The 22,926-nt window shown below is 49.1% G+C and overlaps 1 protein-coding gene across 1 annotated transcript in view; it reads right to left on the bottom strand.

The window, feature by feature from the left end:
- LOC119461298 (sine oculis-binding protein homolog) overlaps positions 1-22,926 on the bottom strand; it is a 146,057-nt gene that overhangs the window by 64,775 nt on the left and 58,356 nt on the right. Inside the window, 1 exon segment of the mRNA XM_037722545.2 lies at positions 6,840-7,170. Coding sequence (XP_037578473.1) covers positions 6,840-7,170 — 331 coding nt within the window.

The raw sequence follows: 22,926 nt of genomic DNA, 5'->3' as shown, positions 1-22,926 counted from the left end.
CTATAGTGGTCACCATAAGACCTGTGGCCACTATATGTGGCCATAGGTCTTATGGTCTGAAAGTTTAGCAACGACCCGTGGCGCGCGTAATATAAGACGCCACCGCGGAGACCGTCACTGCTGAATTCATGCAGCTCCCGCTGTGCCGAACTTGCTGTGACATTTCCGTGCCAAATTGTTCCTCGAATTTGCTACGCTTCGAGGCTCTAACCGATTGCCCGGGCAGATGCTCAGAAAAGTCCACCGGCTTTAAGGTTTACTGTAGTTGTTGTTTAGTCGGCAAAGATGGTCAACGCTGCATTGTAACGGAGCCAGAGGCTCAATTTGGCAAGGTTCGAAAACACTGACTGCACCACAACGCCCCAAAATGCCAGAACATGTTGAGAATTTCACCCCGTCACGCTGACGAACTGGCGCCGGAGTTCCGGCTAGACATTCAAGCAATTAAAAGTCAGCCATTCGTATTCTCACATCAACTTGTTTCTAAGAAATTAACGGAAATGAAGTTCCGAAAGAATGCTTTAAAATTCTAAACTGATTTAGTGTTTCTAACATAGAACATACAAATAAAAAATGATGTTCCCCTCCCCTCACACCCCAGTACCCGCCCCCATTCCACTCACAGGGATTCTTAATTACTGCCTTCCTTCCAGCATGGGCGGTGACCGTCCCGGCATGCGCATCTGGCTTCAGTCTCCGTCGAAGACCGAATAAACAACAAAGAAGTACAGAAGATAAAGCACGTAGCTACGCATCTTCCCTATACAATTCGGCGCCCGACCTGGCCGGGCCATCCGATACTGCGGCCAGTGTTGTGGGATGCACCGCGCTTCCTCACCCGGGCCCACGGAGAGTGAACCGCTTCAAGACCCCGGCCGAACACCGCGAGTTCGCGCGCACACACACACACACCCGATACCCCAATGGGCGTGTCCACAGGGGCGGTGGTGCTTGAAGGGCGTCACTCCGGAATTCACGAGCCGCCGCAACAGAGCGGACACGCTCCCCTTTGCGCAGGTATACACTCCGCTTATATTTAGTCTCTCTCTATATATTTTCTTTCTTTTTCGTACTTTTCTTTTTTCATTTTCTCTTTATTTCGGCGTATAGTCTCGGACTCGTTTCTCGTGGTCAGGTTCCTCGTTAATTTGGTTCCTTCGTTTTTGTTCTCTTCTTCGCTTCGCCCGGCCGATTTTGCCGCCGGAGCTATGATGGCAGTGGACACGTACGGCACAGGTTTGAAAGAGAGCGCCCGCGCCTGCTTGATGTCCCGTCCCCGATGAGAACCCCTCCCAGCCGTCTCCCCCGCCCCCTTTTCCTAGATAGGCGCTAAAACCAGCTTTCCTATCTCGACTCTTTCTTTCTCGGTCCTTCTTTTTTCCTTCTTCTTATTTCTTCTTTTCTACAAGGGGTGTCGTTTTGGGGATAATCTCGCGAGAAAAGAAAACGCGGAGAAAGAAAAAAGGGGGGGGGGAGAGAATTAAAAGAGGAACTATATAAGAGGAGGTGGGTGTGGATTCTCACGAGCTGCGGCGCCCGATGCAAGGCGTGTATAAGCAGCCATTATTCTTCCCTCGCGATTACACGTTGCCAGCTCCTCAGATAGCTCGGGCTCCGACAAGCAGACTGGCGAGGAGGAGGAGAAGGAGAGACAGATTTCGCACACCTGCCCAAATTGAGCTGCTCCGTTTGACTAAATTCGCCCGCGACCCGCTCGAATTATTGCGCATAATATACGCATATATATATATATATATATATATATATATATATATATATATATATATATATAATATGAACGAGAAGAAAGGAAACTGAGTGGCCCAATTATTATTCCTCATATCATAAGAAGCCAACAAACACTGACACCAAGGACAACATAGGGGCAATTACTTGTACTTACTAATCGAATTAATGAAATGATAAATTAATGGAAATGAAAATGGATGAAATAACAACTGTCCACAGGTGGGGAAAGATCCCACGTCTTCGCATTACGCGTGCGATGCTCTTACCATTGATCTACCGCGGAGCCATTTTCCCATCCACTTTCTGGGGTATTTCTGTTTTACAACTATAGAACTAACCCTGGGAGTATTAGCCAGCGCCACCACTCACAAACCATGGCGGCGGATGTGGAACATCCTTTCTGCCGCAGGCGTCACGAGCACGTGATCTTTTTTGGCTGATGGCAACTGGTCAATAAACCCACATATGTTACCTGAAGGCCGAATTCTAGCCCTCGTTATGTAATGAACGAGAAGAAAGGGAACCGAGGGGCCCAATTATTACTAAACATATCATAAGAAGCCAACATGTTGACTTCTTATGATATATATATATATATATATATATATATATATATATATAAACGAGAGAAGCAAGGACTACGAGGGGCTCGATTTTGTTCATCGTGATCATATATATCCCACAATCAATGAAGCCAGGGAAAGCATCGGAGTAATTAGTTGTGCTTGAAATTGAAATATAGTAAATATAGAAAATGAAAATGAATGTTGACAAAAAGATAACTTGTGGCCGGTGGGAGCCGGCGACAATATATATATATATATATATATATATATATATATATATATATATATATATATATATATAGGTTGCAAATCTTCTTGCATTCAGGTTGAACCGTGTGTTGAGCTCCGGTAGGCTGCCCTTTCAAGGCAGTATTCGACGCGAGAAATCCTTGGCTTGGGCTTGGTAGTATAGGCGCTGTACAGTTCAGTAGAAAACAACTCTGCCCCCTTTAGTTTATAATCAAAATTGCTGATGGCATTGCCCTGTCTATCCTTCAATGCATACATCCATCTAATGCAAAGTCCGGACAAAGGTTTGAGATGGGTTGCATAATTCAGTTCCCTAAAGTAATCTTCGCATTACAGCAGTAATATGCGGTGAAGCATACAAAGTGTATTGCGGTGAAGCATAGTAAACGTGAAAAGGAGCCGCTTCACTGTGTATTACGAGCTCAAAAATATTGCGCAGAAACCATCGATCGATTATTGTCGATGTGAGCGAATAGCCCGAACGAACGAGCGAGTGAACTTTTTCCTTGTCGAGTCCAACAACAGATCATTGCTTTTGATATACAAAGCAATAAACTGAAACTGACTGACTGACCGACTGACTGACTGAAAGCAGCTTCTCAAGAGGAGCATTATCTCACGGTCATTTAAGCAGTTCTACGCACCTTTTTCGGGGCACAAAGTGTTTAATTTCATTCAAGCAGAATTCCTGTACAATGACTATTCAAACCACTGCTTTTTTCTTTCTTTCTGTTTATTGGCTGCTTCTTACTTCGCGATAGAGTACTAGACTGCGTGGGGTCTCACACGGGGCGCGCAAGATCGACGAAACAAGGGCTCAAACCGCCACAGCTTCGTCTTAAATAGCTCCGAAGGCCTGTCTGTACACCTATTAGGCGTCTCGGTGCTCGTGCTCTGACAGGAGACAATTTTATGACACATACTGTGTCACATGACGGTGGCCTTCACTCTTGACATGCTTCACCGCAATACACTGCGTATGCTTCACCGCGTAGCACATTTGTTTGACGGCAAAGCTGACATTAAAAAAGGCCGAGTTACGCAGCGCTTCTTAGACCCTTGCGAAGTTTCCTTCTGATTTCAAGGTGCCCCCATTCTATACCGCTTCCTCAAGCACATGCTATTCTGAATGCATGTGCTCATACGAATGCACTGCGTGGTCACGCCACGCGCACTATAAAAAAATACAGTCATCAATTCAACTGAATCCACATCTTGCAACTTCAATCAGTAACTCGATCACCCTCCAGAAAAATAAAAGAAAACATATTTATTTCTTCCCGCAGTAGACGTTTTCAAACTTCCAAATGCAATCGATGCGCGGGGTTCCCGGGTGCGAGTGCACGAAGTGCGCGACGCCAGAAGAGCAAAAAGCGCGAGGCGCGTTTCATTTGCGACAGCCACCACGAGATGGCAACCCAAGCGCTACCGCCATAAAGAGCCTATACATGCATGTAGGCTCCCGAGTCCCTATACCGCCAAAACCTTTATAAGCAGGAGTCAGTGTAAGGCTGAGTCCTGTCTCCTTTACTAAAAAGAAGCAACTCTTTTCTTTTTGCGAGCAGTCTTCGCAGTAATTACCGTGTTCGCAGCGTATCTGTTTTTGCTTTTTTTTATAATGAACCCGAACTTCCGCTATTGGGTTTTTTAAGAGACGTAATGACGCGTATTGCCATGTTGCAGCCTCCGAAATTTGCGTGCAGGCGCCCTGTCGAAAGAAAACCATATGCCCCATATCAAATAATCCAATATGAACATAGCGGCCTCCCATTTATAGAAGCCTACATAATCATACGGGACATACTCCATGCGTTTTGAACTTATGGGCTTTGCCGAATAAAACCCGCATGCTCCTATATAATCCTACGGGACATTTCCGATATGATATATATCAGACCGGCTTTCATATGGGACTCGCCCGTACTATTATGGCATTACTGAGTATGTGGCGTATGCGTTCTTTTGTTGTTGTTTTTTTCTATAGGGCGCGACCGTTTGCCAGCGCAAACACTGCGTGATACGTTCTAAAAATTGGTACACCTTTAAGGGTGTTGGCTTGTCCTTTGAGTAACACCGCTACCGTTAGGGCTGCAAAAACATTTCTGAGAAAACGGGTACTTGAAAACTGCATAATAATTGCAATAATAATAACAACACCTCGGGCCGATGACCACCTTGGGTAAGATATCTGGTCGCTGCCATATTACAATAGGCACGAAAAAAACGTTAGAAAATATAAGAAGCGCTTTCTGTTTACTCCGTGCGGGTATACGGGGCGACTTTTTCCATACAGATCCTGCTGGACATCTATCTTTGTGCCACTGATTTGGGAATGAAACCTGCAAGCCTTGGCAAATTTTATGGCAAAGTATATCCGCTAACGGTAATATTTTAGACAGAAACGGAAAAAATTTATATTGAGATTAGCCTATAGCATTTCCGTTAACAGGGCAAACGCACTTAAGCTGTGAGCAGACTCCTGCTCTCGCGGCTGGCTTTCAGAAGTGAAGCAGCGGTAAGCTCTGGCTTCACCTCTGCTAGTAAGAAGCTGCGGGGCTGCCACTCCAGCAAATTTATTTTAAAGACCTCCTCGGATACAACGTCCCAGCATTATTATCTAGAGGATCGGAAAGTCAAATATAAAGATGCGTTTACTGTGGGCGCCTTGCAGGGGCGCTATGCTGGAAGGCCCGTGTTCGTCAAAGTTCGCGGGGATCTCCGCCAACTCTGGCGACGCCCTCAGATGAATGAGCTAATGGTATCAACACATGAAATTCAACCCTCGGCACGCCTACAGTTTCATTGGCTTATCTAGATTCACCCATGGGGTTGACGTCACTTGGGCGTTACCTCGTGGGCGGCCGAAAAAGATGGAGTCACGTAGCCACATCGTCGGTGCCTTTTATCATTTGTTCATCGTTCGGTCCAGTGCCTTACATGTGCAAGTAAGTTATAGAAAAAATATATTTTAACGCATTCGAAAGGAAGGAGAGGGTTGGTGTGCGAATGCACCACGTCTGCGCTGTTCGCATTCGATGGTGGATAGACAGATAATGTCCGAAAGAGGAGACACGCCCGTGGAGCGCCCCCAGAAAGGCGTGGCAAGCGGCTTGCACCGAGTGTGTAGATAGATAGCGGGACAGTCTCAGTATTGCGATATTCCGTTGATAACTGGCGCGTAACATTGCCCAGGGGTGCTATGCAGGAAGGCCCGAGTTTGGCAAAGTTAGGCAACTCCGCGAGCTCTGGCGACGCCCTCATATGAATGCTAATGATATCGAGACATAATATTCAACCCTCGGCACGCCTTCAGTTTCATTGGCTTATCTAGATACACTCTTGGGTTATCACTTGGGCGTTACCTCATGGGCAGCCGAAAAAGAAAGCATAGTCACGTGGTCAACAGGCCGGCGCCTTATGTAATTTGTTGATAATCGTTCCAACCAGTGCCATTACATGTGGAAATAAGTTACAGAAAAAGTATTTTCTGGTGTATTTTTACTATGCACTTTGTGGTGTTTATAACCATTTCAAAATGTGCAAGATGTGCCCTGAATGAGCTACAAAATAATTGGCAATTTATTACATTTCGCGTTTTACCGCGAGTAAACGGTGGATAGACAGATAATCCCCGGAAGAAGAGACACGCCCATGATGTGCCCGAGAAAGACGTACGTGGAACACGGCTTGAGCAGAATGTGCAGATAGATAGCGGGATAGTCGCGGTACTGGGATATGGCGTTGATGATAAAAAGAAGCGGCGCTGGTGCATAACATCGCCCAATCTTCGAAGTTTAAACGAGGTATTGCGGCGTGGGCACGGTGCGCTCGACATTTCATTGTATGCTGCTCTCGCGCGTTCCACGCTGTTTTTGTTCGCCGACTGCAGTCGAGCAAACTCATGTGAGCGAGAAACTCGGGGCATCCTGCATAGCACCCCAGTCTTCTGTGTTTGAAACGATAACCGGTGAGGCCCCATGGTTGGCAAAACTTGCAAGTTATTTCGCTAAGCCTGTTCGTAAGAGCAGCTGCCAGGTAATCGATATGGTGAGCATAATGTAACAACGAATGCGGCTGCTCAATGGTAAAGAGTACTTTTTACAAACGAAAATTCTTGTGAAGTCGGCCACTGGTTCTTCATCGGCACTGCGACGAGACAATAATATGAGGGCCGTTCTCTTCTGGACTTGGTGAACGGAAAGTTTGAGAAGGTTCCTCAGAACATTCTCTCAGAACTGCTAAACGGAACAGAAGAAGAAAAGAGGAAGCACTCACCGTCGTCCCTGGGGCTGGTACCGGGCTCGCCGAGCTGCGGGGCGGCGATGACCAGCGCGTCGTCGCTCGCGCCCACCGAGGAGGCGACGGCCACGGGTGTGGCGAGTCTCTGGTGGTGCAGGGGCGTGAGGCGAGCCGACCGGCGCTGCTTGCGCTGCTTGTGGTGGTGGCGCGGCCGCTGCTCGCCGGCCGAGTCCTGGCCGCTGCGCTCGTCCTCCGAGCTGGACGCGGCAAAGTGGCCCAGGTTCAGGCCCTGCGTGTCCCGCCGATCGACCACCTTCTCGTAGCCGTACCAGCCGAGAAGCTCGTTCATCGTCGTCTCCGCGTAGTCCTGCAGCGGCAGAGAGAGAACCGGGCGTGATAAGTGTCACTCGAGAATATCAGAATCATCATTGTCGTCATCATCATCGAAGCCATGAAGGAACAAACAAAATTCGGCGGAACCCATCTCGCGATGATTCAACACTAATGAGTTAACACTGAATAAATATAGCGGCACAACATATTGCCACCGTCGAAACGGGTTATGTATGAGGTGTGTGCCGCAGCGGGACTCCTCTTTCGCACTTCTTTAAGAACACTCGGCGCCATCTAGAGGTGTCGCCTTGAAGCATATGCGTGGCCTCCGAAATGCATGGCGCGCCGGTACGTGCGAACGCTTGGAAACGCGTCATGCGGCAACCGGGCTCATCTTTTTGGACACGCTGCGCTACCTACTGGCGCTGCCGAGAAGTCCGCGCGTGGCCTTCGAGACGAGAAGCGTGGTGCGCCTGCGAACGCTGAGAATTGCTCTCTCGCTTGCCGCATACTCAGTGACAATCCTTCGCTCCAACTTCAACCTCCACCCGGGCTTCACCGACGTGAGGCATCGCTTCTGTACCGGCTGTGGTTGGGAGTGGCTTTCACGAAGGCGTGCTCTGCTTTGATTGGAACGGCCGAAAGTGCTGCGGGCGACGTCTGCGGCAGCGAAGAGAACATCGAACATTTATTGTGTCACTGCGATCGATTTCAGTCGGAAAGACGAACTATCTCGATCGCATAGCGACGACTGGACGATCGGCCGTTGTCCGTGCAGGTGCTGCTTGAAGACGGTCCCCATCGCTCGCCGGCCCACAAACCTGTGAAGGCACTGTTGTCTTTCTTGAGGGCGACTGGCCTGTGTGAACGCCTTTGACTTGTTCAGGCCCTCCGCGTGCGTGCGCGAGCTCATCGCGTCTTTCCTCCCCCCCCCCTCCCCCAACCTCTCTCTATCTCATCTTTCTATTCCCTCATTCCCATCCCCCAGAGTAGGGTAGCCAACCAGACACATTTCTGATTAACATCCCTGCCTTCTCTCCTCCTCCTCCTCAGTGACCCAAGTTGGGGAGAGGTTCATTGGAGAGCGGCCCACACCTACCCAAGTTGGTATCAAATTGGGTGATGCCGTAGTCTTTACAGCCCTTGTTACCAGCGCTTACGTCTTACATACTACGGCCCTTATATATGTCAGTCACAGACACTAAAGCGTACAACCAAGACTGATAATTGTGTCAAATCGCGGCCAGGAAGGTGAACGGGATGAAATGTTGCGTATATAACTGTAGCGGTTACGACCCGTTGAAAGACGTAACGCAAAGCCTGACTAAATGAGGGCAACGTAATACGGATAGTTTTCCAATCGTGCGAAAAAACAGAAGTTAACAAGGACCGATTAGATATAGACTGCCATCGGCGCGACAACCTAAGAATACAGTTGCGTATATGTAGCGCTGTCGAAGTGACAGAGAATTTGCATAGATGCACCCGCCAGTTACGTTCGCTCACTTAGATCTTTCTGTCGCTGATTTTAGAATAAAGCTTGAATGTCTTGGTAAATTTCATGGGAGATCCTGATAACAGTACCCGGGCAAATGTATTTTAGCTAGAAACAACGAGCTTTTACTTTCCCATTAGTACGTGATTCACATTAACAGAGCAAAATCACTTAAGCTGTGAGCGGACTCCAGTTGGCTCGGTTCTCTTTCAGAGGTGAAGGGTAGATGCACTGTGTTTTTTGTAGGTGGAGTTTGTACTGAATTCTTTGGTTGTCACCAAGCCTCAATGGGTGAACCTGAGCTAGATTTAGATTGATCTGGCGATCTAGCTCGCCGCTCTGCATTGGGTAGGGGAGATGGCGAAAGCAAAGAAGTGATATACAAGCACAGGTACACAACGCTTCGGCATTTGCTAAAGTCACGTGTTCAGTCAGGCGTCAAGAAAATGGTATTATAGTTTTGCTGAGGCCTACTTAGGAGAGAAACGTAAGTCCACCGACAGTGGTCGTCTATCGAGGTGTGCAACCGAGAAGGCCGGGTTGTGCCATTCCCCAGCTTATGAAGGACATACACAAAACACATTCACCTAGAGCACCGGACATTCGACAATATTCGCATTGCCCATTAGAGATACTACGTCTCGGGCTCATATTTATCCAGATGCCTTTGGCATCGGTGTGCTTGAGGCAAAGGACCAAATATGCAGTTTCATGTGAGGAAACAAAGTAGACAGCTCGCATCCGGTCGCGAAAATGCAATTCACTTACGTTTCTGCAGCCTCATTCAAACCTGCCTTTGTTTCAACGTCTGCTGGCTAATTTCCGACAAAGATACAATGCCAAGGCATCCAGCGGAGTGTTTTATAATCGACATTAAGAAAGGAAAAATGGGGCTGGGCAGGCCACGTAATGCGTAAGGCGGATGAGCGGTGGTCTATTAGAGTTACACAATGGATGCCAAGGGAAGGGAAAAGCAGCAGAGGACGGCAAAGAATTACGGCACACAAACCTATACGGAAAGTCCGTGTACGCATGTGCATGTCGGAACTAAAAGTATTTCCCAAGCTCAAGCCTAGTGAAGGCGAACGTACACAGCCGTAAGAAACACTTGTACACAGGACACATGCTTTAAAGAGTATTCTGTCCGTGTACATGTATGCACTCTTGTTCATGCTCGACTATCTATACTGGTTCCTTGCAACTTGTCCGAACTGGAGTTCTTCCCGTTTCTTCAGGTGCGGTTTCTAAGGCGGCCTTACAAGAGCCTCGGGCGGCTCTCGCCACAGAGGCTGTCGCGACTGCAGGTCATTGCCCATCTCGACTTTCCTGCGTCTCTCGGTGACGGCGTGTTCGCAGTGGTCATTGTGCATGTCGCAGAAAAAAACACGCTACCGGTGCGCCCCTCCCACCTCGGCGCCTCTCACATGCAACACGCGAGCTTCCCATGCTGTCATTCGAGACGGTTACCAATGGCTGCAGCCCGGCTATTCCTGGTAGCCGTGAATCTGTCAATCACCCATGAAATATCTAGCCCACGAAGTCTTAAATCAAACAAACAAACAGGCAAGCCAAAAAATATCATAGCCAGCTTGAAGTCGGCTATCACGTCACCTCTTAAAGCACTACGTGACACGCCGCCTCCTACCAGAAATTGCCGCTCCGAAGACAGGCACATACGCAATGTCATGCTGTTTTTCCGCATGATCTGTGTACGAAGGTAGGACCGGGGGGCATAGTCATTGCGAATTATGCTTCTTTTTTTTTTTTTTTTTTTTGCTCCTACTGCGCGCTTTTTCGATGCCGCCTATTCGGGTGGAACCAGTGTGCCTCCCGTGCATCATTCCGTGCTAAACTTGACACGCACGCGCGCACACGCAACGCATCCCGTTTTTCGAAATGCCTGTGAGGGAGGCGAGGGGGGAGGGGGCGGGGGGTGTCCTCCCTCGCACGGAATACTGCGTCCAGCGTCGGCGGGCGTGTCTCTCTCTCTCTCTCCCGAGGTGAAGCGAAGTGCCCTTCGCGGTACATGTATCGCGCTGGCTCGACAAACAGACAGACACCCAAACTACAGAAGGATGGGAGGGGGGAGAAAGGAAATACGCCAACGAGTGACACAGAATAGGTATCCGAAGAAAGAGGGGAAAAAAGGAATGGGAAAATATACGTAGAAAAAGGAAAATAAACTTGGCAGGACGTAGACAGGGCACTGTAGGAAAAGATAAAAGTCGCGGGGTGTAGAGTTAGGAGTGCACCGCCCGAGCTCGACGGCAGGGCGCGACGGGTCTCGTCGTCGGTGCCTCCCACACGCGGCGGACGACGGCATCGGCGCAGCGGGGCCGACCGGCTTCGGCTTGGCTCGGCGAGCAGAAATCCCTTAATTCTAGAGCACAGCAGCAGCAGCCGCCGCCGTGCACGTTCGTCAGGGCGGTGAGCTTCGACGCTCCGGGAGGAGGGGACGGACGGACGCGCCCGGTCCGACACTCTATAATTTGTCCCGCGCGCGCGCACACACACACACTCGCTGATCCTGCACCGCTGCTGTTTGGCGGTGCTGCCGTATAGTTGCCGTCAAGCCAGGGCCGGCCACGCCAGTTGAGGACGCCGGCGACGAACGACTACGCCTCCTAAGCTGCTTTGCCGTACTCCGCGCTAGCGCGCGCCACGTTGGCTAGGGAGTATCTTTTATTTTTGCCAGTCGTTGGTGGCACCCGCCGAGGTTGAGCCATTCCGCGCCGCGACTGCGGCTCTCGCAATGGGAGGAGTCGTGAGAGCGAGCTCTGCCTGGGTCCTCGCCCCGGTGTGTGTGTTTGTGTGCGTGTGTGTGAGAGAGAGAGAGAGATGGCGCGCAGTCACTGTCACTGTGTACGTCGACCCGTTTTGGGCCGCTCTTACGACGAACCCAAGCACGGCGAATCCTGCAGGAAGCGCAACGGCGCGCGCGGTCTCATTGTGCGCTTTCCCAGACTGGAGCGGAAGTGCTCGCGGACTGCGCTGCCGAGAGCATCCGGTGTCTGGTTTCGGAGCGCCGAGAACCGCTGCCGGTCAGTCGTCGGTACTGAATAGTGAGGCGAACATGATAACTGGGGAGAGTCTCGTGGCAGTACAGGGCACATCTTTATCTTGGTTTTTATTTCTCCTACAGTCGGCGTCGTTTTACCGTCTGCATTGTTTTATTCCGGCCCAGCGGGCTTCCGTTAAGCGATGTGATTTCACCAGGGATGGTCTTTGCATTGGTTGCTTACAACGTAATAACGGTTTCTGCGCATCGACCCAAACATGCTGCAACTTTCAATAAACCCGAAAGGGGCTCGACAACTTCAACGGCAATAACAGTGACCAACGGGTACCACTATCGTTATTATGGCGAACTGGTACCACTATTATTGTACTCCACTGATCCAGCCCGCGAAAAAGACTTGGCGCTCCAGAGCATTCGTTGTTGACCGACTGCCTCCCTCGATTGTCCTGTTGACTTGAGCTTAGTCTTGAGTCTCTTCTGCCAGCACACCCTCGCGTCGCGATTGACGAACGGTCGAAACCCGAGCGGAAGACACCCATGGTTCGGTGCAAACCCGCAGTCGTCCGCTCCGGGGTCCCTAATGTTACGCGAAGCGCACCGCTCGTTTCGAGCAAACGTTCCTCTCTCTCGCGAGGGGCGGCAACCTACTCCTACCGACGTCCGGCGTTTGCCGCCGTCCGAGGAACCTGAGGTTTTCCTCTCAGCCACCTTCTTTCTTTTATTTTACTCTTTCTTTCCTTATTTGTTTCTTTCTTTCCTACTTTTTCTCTTTCTTTCTTTGGTCCTTTCTTTCCGATTCATAAAGTTTTTTTTTTTTTTTGTACCTATCTCTTTCGTTCTTTCTTTATTTACTGCGCGGGTCCCTCCTTCCTTTCTTCGTTCCTTCTTATTTGCTCGCTTCATTTTCCTGCGCATTTGTGGGATTCAGTCAAGCCTTTTGTGGCTTTCTGCCCGTTCACCTCGACATCAGCATCGTGTGTATGTGTGTGTGTGATGTTGAAAATAACGGTGGCTTTGATTTGTAAGTTGCTTCTTCGTTCTTTCGTTCCTCCCACCCTTCCTTCCCTGCTTGTTTTTACAGCGAAACTGTAAAACCGCCGTTCGACATCCGCCGTCCGATGTGCGCAGAAGCTATCATCATCAGCAATGGCTCGAGCATCGTCTTCTTCCAGAGCTGGCTCGTTGGCGCCTCTCAGCGCGCGAACGCGCTCGTGCCACTGCTCCCGCGTTCGTCGTCGTCGTCGTCGTCTTCTAATACAGCTGGCTCCGTTGCCGCTCATCATACCAGCGTAGAATTTCACTTCTGTCGTCGTAACGGGGAGGCCACGTTTACGGGAGTATGAGCCATTGCTTGAGGGGGTATGAGCCATTCATTGTCTTACGTGACGGACAGATTTAATTTTGAAGAATTTAATGCGATAACGGCGGACTGCGCCGTGACGTCGTTGCCGTGACGTCGTTGTTGACCGCCGTCTACCTGCGCAACAAAGCCTCCGAGATATACGCGAGCCGGCTGGTTTTCCGGCCGGCGCGCGCAATTCGTGGAGGCCATGTGTGCAGCAAGGGTAAATAAGCGAGGGCGTTAGCAGTCGGGCATGCGCAGCAATGAAACAAGTACAGAATACATGAGCGCCACCAACGTCTCTGATCAAGTACGGTCTCTCATACGTCACGTAGACATATATCTGCGGTGCTTCTAATATTACGCATTGCTGGGCTAGTTAGTTCGCATTGCACGGCAAAGCGCGCGGCTTGTGGCACTAATAGACGCAGACAAACGTAACAAGCTAACGTAAAGACGACACGGACACTCGTATCAACTAGCGCAGTTTGTAGCCTTACTATTAGTAAGGTCGTGTTGGAGAAATATGTGCTAAGTTATATGTAGTTCGTGGTATCTATCCTTTCGCCAGTGAAATAAATGGGTTGATTTCTGTTACGCAGCAATATAGTTTTGATAAAAGACATCTTAAATTGTCTTCTTTGTTTGTTGACTCGGCAATATGCTAAAGGACCTCACTGTCGACATAACATATTCAGAGTTCATTCCGGTACCTACATTATGGCACATAAGATGAAGCGTGCTGAAGCAGAGCCATTACCCGTTTCTACACTGTGTGCAACTGCTGCTCGCCAACCTTAGTGGAGAAGGATAAAACCTGCGAATGAGCTCACCTGAGAGCACGAGTCATGAGAAACATTGCGTAGAAAGCTTTATCTCCTCTGTCACTATATAAGTGTTCATAGGGATAGGAGTTTGATAGCATTAAGAATAGAGAAATAAGAATTAAGAATATTTTGATGTTGGGTCGTTGGAAAGGGGGGGGGGGGTGGAGCTTTCAGCTTGTTATTCTATTTCTATGAACTTATTCTATGAACTAAAGCATTCTTGGCAATACCACTTCAGGTAAAAATAAGTGCAGCCTACCCCCCTACCCCCCTTACCGAGTAAGGGGGCACACACATTTATTTGTTTTTTCTTGAGGAAAATGTGTATTGGTATGTCCAGTGGTCCGCAACGTCTACATTTGTTCGCGTAGATTGAGCCGGCATTTCTTTCGCAGTGCTTAAGGATAAGAAATGTTAAGGGAGAAAATGCGGAAAATGAAACAACGAAAGAAGGTGTCAAAGAAAGAAAGAAAGAAAGAAAGAAAGAAAGAAAGAAAGAAAGAAAGAAAGAAAGAAAGGAAGGAAGGAAAGAAAGAAAGAAAGAAAGAAAGAAAGAAAGAAGAAAGAAAGAAAGAAAGAAAGAAAGAAAGAATCGAACTAGAGTGTCCTGTTGCGACGGCGGGGACATTTGGACACCGTACACCGTCACGACGCGCAAGCAAAGCCGGACATTCGAATCCCTCCGCATCGCCCAGATCCCACACCCTTCTGACGCCATTTGTCCCCCTCCTCCCCGTCGACCATGCGTCACGGGAGCAGAGAGGAAGGGGGGGGGAGGGAGAGGAGGAATCGCGTGTGCACTACGCGGACTCCGAAGAGCTACGGGAGGCTCAGCCATCAGCGGCCACGTGATCTCTTTGGCGTAAACGAAGGGGGTGGGTGGGGGGCCATCTACGGACGGGGCTCCACTTTCTCGAGGATGCGGAGGAGTCGTGTGACGCGCTCACACGTATAGATGGTCCCGTTTCATCGCTCTCCTTCTTCTCTCTCATCTCCCGTGGCCCCTTCCTCTCTGAGCCCGAGGTTTCGAGGAGCAATTACTTGTAAGTGCGTATAAATACAAACGCATACACCGCCCACCACCCGGCCGCGCGGCAGACATCCCCTCTATATACACTCGAGGTTATAACGTCGGAAGGAGTCGTGTGACGCCGTGGCTCTCTCTCTCTCTCTCTCTCGCGCGCGCGCGCGCGACGTCACTTGAGAGCTTGATCACTCGAGCTCTGTCGGTTTGAGCGCCAAAGTTCATGGCTGGCGAAAGGAGAGGCAAGAAATGTTTATATAACGTGTTTCAAAGATTCGGGCGCTCGAGCAAACGCAGCGGCAAGAACTTATAAGAGGAGGGGGAGAGAGGGGTGAGGTGGACGTGGTGTACTAAATCGGTTCTGCCGACGCATAGCCACACACACCAGCGCCGGCTTGCGAAGGGCGGCCGGGCGGCAGCACCGGCGGCAGCTCTTGCATGACATTCGTGGAATACGCGGTTCGTTTTGGACTTGCCTCGAAGCCGAGTCGACATCGTTAAAAGCAGCGTCTCAGAATATAGTATATCTGCGTGCACGTGTGCGGTTTATGTGTGTGGCTGTGTACGTACGTACGTGCAGCGGGCCCCGTATCTTGTTTCCGCGATTACTATACATTACACTCCTCCGCAAAACCGCCGCTCAAGTCTCGACGGAAGCCTTTGCGCAGTTTGCTCTTCTTTCGCTCAGCGCCCGTGAGTATACGGAGTTCGTAATCTCGAGCAGTGACTTGCAGTTCGAAGAAAACGGGGAGGGATGGGGGACGGACACGCACAAGGGACTCTCGAGCGAAACTGTCTTCTTTAGAACTGCGCTAATTGTGGATAAGAGGTGGGGGGGAGACGTACACTGTATTTAGTTTCCGTCGTTACTCTGTGGTTCCAAAAAGGCTTGAAGTCTGAGTACGGTAAAGTGCTCTGAAATCCGTGATGTCATATTGACGCACCGAAGCTGAGGCTCCGTCACGAAATTCAAGAAATGGAAGACTGGCACTCGTTTCTCAATACTGTTCCTCTAAATGAATGCAAATTGAGTTTTGAACGAATACTTAACCAGTCTGAATTATTTAATGTTGCACGTCAGTGGCCCTTTAAGCCCAGTGAAAATCGGTATAAAAAGAAACGAATTTCACGTTTAAATCTCACAGAGAGATCGTCTGTTTCAGTGTCCCGCGCCCAGAAACGGGCAAGCACCCGAGGTGAGTATCGTCTTAAAAGAAATCAAAACACTGTAGCAAGGGAAGCAAAACGCCGAATAAGTTAATCCATTCCTTTCTCATACGCCCCTCTTCCAATCCCGCCACATTAACTACCTGTACAGTGCTGTTGGCAACAACATCTCACAGCATTCCACAACAGAGTATCAGAGAACTCTACCTAACCGGCGGTCAAGCGCACAGGAGGGAGTCACGCGGTCATCGTCCTGGCGCCGACCACGATGAGCGGCCGTATACCTAACGATGGCACGCTACACACCAGCACACGCGAGTCCTGCAGCAAAAGCATGCTTCAAGGACGGTGCGACACCACCAGGAAAAGTGCGAACTCTGGTCGACGAGCGGTTGAAAACCACATGGTGCTCGTAGAAATCGACACGAATGACACGTTTAGGAGATTTGTTGTTGCTGTTGCCGACGTTGTTGTTGTTGTTTCGAAACACAACAACAAGAATTTAAGTGCACACCAACCCCCACGCTCCGCTCTCGTTTTCTTTATGTTCATAAATCTAGCGCTGAAAAATGGCGCTTGGGATAAAAATAAAAGTGTGCTCGATTCCTACTGTCAACTTCTTTTAGGGGCGAAGCTCCTTAGGGTGTGGGTCTGTCCCTCCTCTGTAGTATGTAGTAGTAGTAGTAGGTAGCCACGTCTACTTTCATGAAAAAAAAAATACCGAAAGTTGTGTCCGTAACGCGGAATCGAACCAGGGACCCCTCGCTTCCGAACGCGCGGCGCTAGCCACTACGCCACGAAGCGCACATGGACACACGCACCACGATGACAATAAATACCCAGCATTAACGAAAGACCGCGTTTCTAACGCGTTTGTGCTAGCGCGTTACGGCATAAGAAGCTGGTGTAAGACGTTGTGGCCTCTCCGCCTTACCCCCGTATTCATAAACGCTCCTCGACTTGAACTTGACTTGCCACCGCCTTGGGCAGCGCGTTCGAAACGCGTTGAAGACGGTGGCAAGTCAAGTTCAAGTCGAGGAGCGTTTATGAATACGGGGGTTATACTCTCTCAGCAGTCATGTGATGGCGTCGGCAAACGCGGTGCACGTTCCGGCATGTGTAAACGGCTGCGTAAGACGCTGTGGCCGCTCCCCCTTACTAGAGAGTACTGCACGTTTCTAACGCGTTTGTGCTAGCGTCCCCTTAAGCGGGAGATGGTGCAATTATAATGAAGGGCGCTGTTATAAAATAGGAATGACGTCACATATGGCGCGTGTCATTGGTGGAAGTCAATCGTTCGATTTAGTGCGGCGAGACTGGGCGAATTACACGGAAGATTCACGGTTTACCGATGATTCCCTCCGGAGCTTCGCCCACTCATCATCATTCACCCCGTGGATATGCGGTGTTTTTTTTTTCCCCGTCTGTTTAACTTCCCTGCCCTTCCCCTTTCTTCTCTATCTTTCTCTCTCTGAAGAATTTATCACGATGGGAGCGGAGCTCTAGCACAGGCATACAAAAGGAGAACGGCGTTCTCCTGCACTGCGGGCGGCTCGGCAATTCCATATGGGCACTTCCCAAGGTCGATCCAAATAGGTCGCGAAGCTTCGGTCCAAAAGTGGTTCAGAACAAATAGTCACCGACATCAGCAAGGGTGGTTATGGGAGCAGTGATTGAAGTGCAGCGATCAATGAGCAGGGAACAATCACCGGAAAAGAAAAAAAAAAGCGTTTTTAAATTAAAACGAGACACAGTTTGATTCCTTCAACGAAAATAAAAGTTCTAATCGATTTTATATACGCGTGGCGAGGAAAGAAACTACTCTATTTTAATTTATCATTATCGATACCTTTCTTTTTTTTTTAAGCGCCCACTATGAGAAGGGGCGTTGACGCCGCTATAACTTGCAATGCAATGCAGCTCTTGAAGTGTGCGGAAAGGCGTGTTTGTCAAGTTCACTTGTTAATATAACCCCCTCGAGTGCGATTTCTTACGAGGCGGTCCATAAAGCCCATAGACTCCCATTTTTTGAACGTATGGGCTTCTGTGGATGCTTTGCTACCCCTTCCTCAGCGCAGGGTAGCAAACTGGATCTCCATCTTCCAGTTAACCTCCCTGTCTTTCGCATCTCATTTATCTCTCTCTCTCTTGCTACCAGGTCTATTTACCTTGCAATTCCTTTGAGCACCGTAGAAATTACCTTGCTATTCCTACGGTAGGCTATGCTGTCGCGTTGCTAAGCACTATAGGTCGCGGGACCGAAACGCGGCCGCGGCGGCCGCATTTCGATGGGGGCGAAATGCAAAAACCCCAGTGTCCCATTCATTCAAGGCACGTTAAAGATCCCCTGGTGGTCAAAATTAATCCGGAGTCCCCCATTATACCGCGTGCCTCATAATCAAATTATAGTTTTGGCACGTAAAACCCCTGAATTCAATTCAGTTCAATGCACGCTACACGGGCGTTCTTGCATTTCACTCCTATCGAAATGCGGCCGCCGCGGCCGGGATTCGATCCCGCGTCCAGGGCCCGATCGACTTCGTGTCGATGGACTTCTTGTCGACTTCGGTTGTCGAACGGAAAGTCTCGTCGAAAGTTTGGTATACCTATACGACACGGCATACAGTGAGGCAGCCTCGAGCGACACGCAGTCACACGCCGAACGTGCGGCGTATACATACCGTACAAGTCGATTTCCTCGCGCGTCACGTGACGTCGACTAACAAAGGCAGCGCGAGTGGCGGCTCATTAGGGGCGCGCCAAACGACGAAATTGCGTGAACGGATGCGTCCCCATCATCTCGGGGGCCAACTCGCGGAGACGAGAAGAGGCGTAAACGCGGCCAAGAAGGGGTCCACGCGAGTCTAGACGCCACTACACGCTGCTCGACAATCGATTTAGGCGAGAGTGTAGTACGGCGGGAGCAAGAGCGAATAAGGCGGGGCCCCCACGGTAGCGCCGGCAATCACGCGACACTGGCATCGGCCGCCATCTTTTTTATTTATTTATTTTTTATTTCCACGAAGACACGCGACGACGACGCTCGTATGTACGACAAGCCATCGAGCGAGTGCCGAGTTGTGCACTGATCTACACCATAGCGTGTCTTTAAAAAATTATTAAAGGGAACTCCGGTATTGGTGTCCATGGTGCCATGGCAGTGTGTACGGGAACTGAAATATGAATGTTGTGCCAGCACGGGAAGGGATAACTAGTGCACAGATTTGTCCAAAATGCGTCCTTATATGGCTTCGATCAAACGGCTTCGTGACTTTCGAAATCGATCATTTTCCAACAAAGTACTGCGTCATATAAATGCAATAACTGGCAGTGATTACGCTCGTGCACAGAGTCCTTTCCCGTTTAGAAATATAAGAATATGCTTCAAAATTTTGTCCAATAAAGGCTTATAAAGCGTACTAATTACAGCTATATATAATAACGTCTGAATCCACGGGAACGTTAATTAGACAAATTCGCGCGCTAAGAGCCAGCAATCTTATGGTAGCCGAACGGTCGTCGAACCAGAGTTCGTGCTAGTAATTTCTGTAGGAAACTTTCACGGTCTACAAATACCCGGCGCGTCAAGATGAGGAAAACCGCGCGCTACATTTTCCGCAAACCGATGGCAGGCATTGCTCAGTATTATACTAAAATGGCGATACGTGATCGCGGTAATCCGTTAGCATGCAGGCCGGCGAAACCGAGAAACTGGTCCTGTAATAACGAAGGAGTTCGCATGAAGCAGGTTTTATTAAGAGGGGCGGCGCGCGGCCGATCGTGGTCTGCGCATGTTGTTATTAGAGAAGGTAGCCAGCCAGCGACAATGAGATCTTATGAATCAAAAGTTTCGGAATTTGACCCAGATTTATGGGGAGTCCTGGTCAAAACAAGAAAATTCCCAAATCTACTGAAAATGAACGCAAGCGCGGACTCGTGTGAATGCCCTTCTCTTTGAGTCTCATTTAGCGAGATGCTCTCCTTTTCGCCCTCGCAGTTTGAAATAACTTTTCATTCATTCATTCCTTCCTTCCTTCCTTCCTTCCTTCCTTCCTTCCTTCCTTCCTTCCTTCCTTCCTTCCTTCCTTCCTTCCTTCCTTCCTTCTTTCGTTCGTTCCTTCGTTCATTCGTTCGTTCCTTAATTCCTTCGTTTGTTCCTTCATTCCTTCGTTCGTTCCTTCGTTCTTTCCTTCATTCGTTCCTTCGTTTCTTCGTTCGTTCGTCCATTCGTTCTTTCCTTCTTTTCTTCCTTCATTCGTTCCGTTCCTTCCTTCCTTCCTTCCTTCCTTCCTTCCTTCCTTCCTTCCTTCCTTCCTTCGTTCGTTCGTTCGTTCGTCCATTCGTTCTTTCCTTCTTTTCTTCCTTCATTCGTTCCTTCCTTCCTTCCTTCCTTCCTTCCTTCCTTCCTTCCTTCCTTCGTTCGTTCGTTCCTTCCTTCCTTCGTTCGTTCCTTCCTTCTTCCCTCCTTCGTTCGTTCGTTCGTTCGTTCGTTCGTTCGTTCCTTCCTTCGTTCCTTCCTTCCTTCCTTCTTCCCTCCTTCCTTCCTTCTTCCCTCCTTCCTTCCTTCCTTCCTTCCTTCTTTCCTTCCTTCCTTCCTTCCTTCCTTCCTCCTCCCTTCCTTCTTTCCTTTGTTCGTTCGTTCGTTCAATAGCCAATGAAGCTTTGATTTCCGCAATATAACTGAGGGCCTCAGTAGAGCTACCTGCTCCCAACAACCATCAGAAGGATCCTTCTCCTGACAAGTGCCACAAATACTGAAATGCGTTCAGAAGTACTAATTGCATCATTTCGTTCCACATGCATCTCAGTAGGAAGCACAACAGGCAAAACGCCTCCCTTTGAGAGAGATCAGCGTGATTTGCAGAGCATTGCACAGTAAAAAGGCGGCCTGGTCCTCCTAGAGGTTTGCTCACTCGTGCCTATAGCGCGTTCACTCTGCACAGACATCTTTCGTCGTTGCGTGTAAACTTGCAGCTGGACGAACGCTCCTAGCTCGCAAAAATGTGCCCAAATCCGGCGTCGTGGCCCGTGGGAAAACAAAAAAAAAGTGCCTGGAGCTGCAGCGAAGCGCGGTGTAAAATTAGCTCATCTCGGGCGCGCCACCGCCGTGCACATTTCGCGCTGCGAAGCCGTCGTATACATAAACTGTCGTCCAGTTCTAGATTGTCGCGTTTCTAGACGTGGACCCGCCGCCGGTGTGCGGTTATACCCTTCCAGCAACGTTGCCGTGGTACGCAGCCACGCCCCCCCGTGAAATCGCATAGCGAGCGATCGCAACGGGACGCTTTTAGCTTCAACGTCTTCATCATCTCGCGGCTGGACCATTATCCAAGCCGCGCTCTCTGTCATTAAGACTGAAGCGCGGCAAAGGAAAGCTTCGCTCCGCCAGACTATTGTCTTTACTTCTTTCCCTAAATATTGCTGTTGTTTCGAGTCCACGTCTCTTACAACGATTCTACAGGTGGCCACCAGACTGCGCTGCTTTTTTTTCTTCTTTTCTTTCAGGGCTGAGGGACGGAGATCCATTCGCCTTTTTGTGAACCGGTCCGCGTTGTTGTGTGAACAAGAATAAATTTCTAGTCGGGGTGTATAGTCGCGCGAGGCGCAAACGACCCACTTCGCCTTCCTTAAAGGATCGAGCGCTAAAAATAAAAGTAATTCGAGTTGTGCTATAGTGAATCACCCTTCTACGACACCGAAACAGCCTCTCTAACGTTTAGAAGAGGCTTAACGAGCCGGAAAAGGCTTGTTGAAGTTGCTCAGAGACGTGTGACGTCACTTTTAAGTTCCCGTAGCAGCTCGAGGTGGCATCGGGGATTTTGTCAGCATCTGAACAGGCCAATTAAGTTAATTTGTTATCGGTAAAGAGGAGGAATTTAAGAGGATGAGTGAGCAAATTAAGAGGGATGACTAAGCGAATTAAGGGGGATGTGTACGTCATGTGTATCCGTCTTTAATGCATCAGCACTTGGGCTTTCGCCTTCAATTAATTTTAGGGATAACATAAGAGACCCTGTGATTTTTTTTTATATTCTAAAAGAGCTAAAGACTGCACTTAGCAAGCTTCAAGAACTATTACTCAGCTACTATACGACCAAAACACAAAAAACGAACACTTCAAAATCCGTGACGACATACTGACATGCCAATACCGCGGAATGAACTAAAATGTTTCGAAAGAATATCGTATCAGCATAAAGTGTTTTAATCTTCCTCTTTGCGTCCCCTTAAGCGCCAGCATACGTAAGAAGCGTATCTGCGATGTATACACTAAACTCTCGTTATAACAAAATCGTCGGCACATAAAATGAAGTTAAGTGTAAAACGCATTCCGATATGAACAGAGTGGCTCTAAAAGAGCTCTACTAGCGTGGGAACCAGCCGTCCGGGGGCTCACAGAACGCAAAAAAAAAAAAAAAAAATCGGGGAAGAATTTACTCGCAAGTATCGCGATCTCATCACGAGGCATATTATACGGTTACTGATTGAAGCAGGCGCCTGCCCCCCCGTAGAACATGCATGGCCGTGTAATACATATCGGCGTTATTATCACACGGTTGCTAACTGAGGCGCCGATCAACGTCGGATGACTGCACGTAGAAAATACGACGAAAATACGACGTTATCGCTCAAATGGTTGATGTTATAGAAAATGGTCGAAACGCGCGGATGTCGCAACAAACTCATACACTACATGTATCAAATAAATAATAGACAACCATTGGGACGGCACCAGCGGCTGTACACATGCAGAGAATATCCCAAGAACGTTCTAAATTTACTGCGTTTTTTTTTTAAAGCCCACTTGCAGAGCAAAGCGCCACATTACTAAGCCCTACCGGCGCCAAGATGTCTGTCGCTACTCCGTTATCGCCGTATATTTAGTTTGCTTTCTAGTAGAGCGGTGTACTTCTAG

Source organism: Dermacentor silvarum, chromosome 8 (assembly GCF_013339745.2).
Source record: "Dermacentor silvarum isolate Dsil-2018 chromosome 8, BIME_Dsil_1.4, whole genome shotgun sequence".
Classification (NCBI taxonomy): Eukaryota; Metazoa; Arthropoda; class Arachnida; order Ixodida; family Ixodidae; genus Dermacentor; species Dermacentor silvarum.
This window is presented reverse-complemented; position numbering and strand designations above follow the sequence as displayed.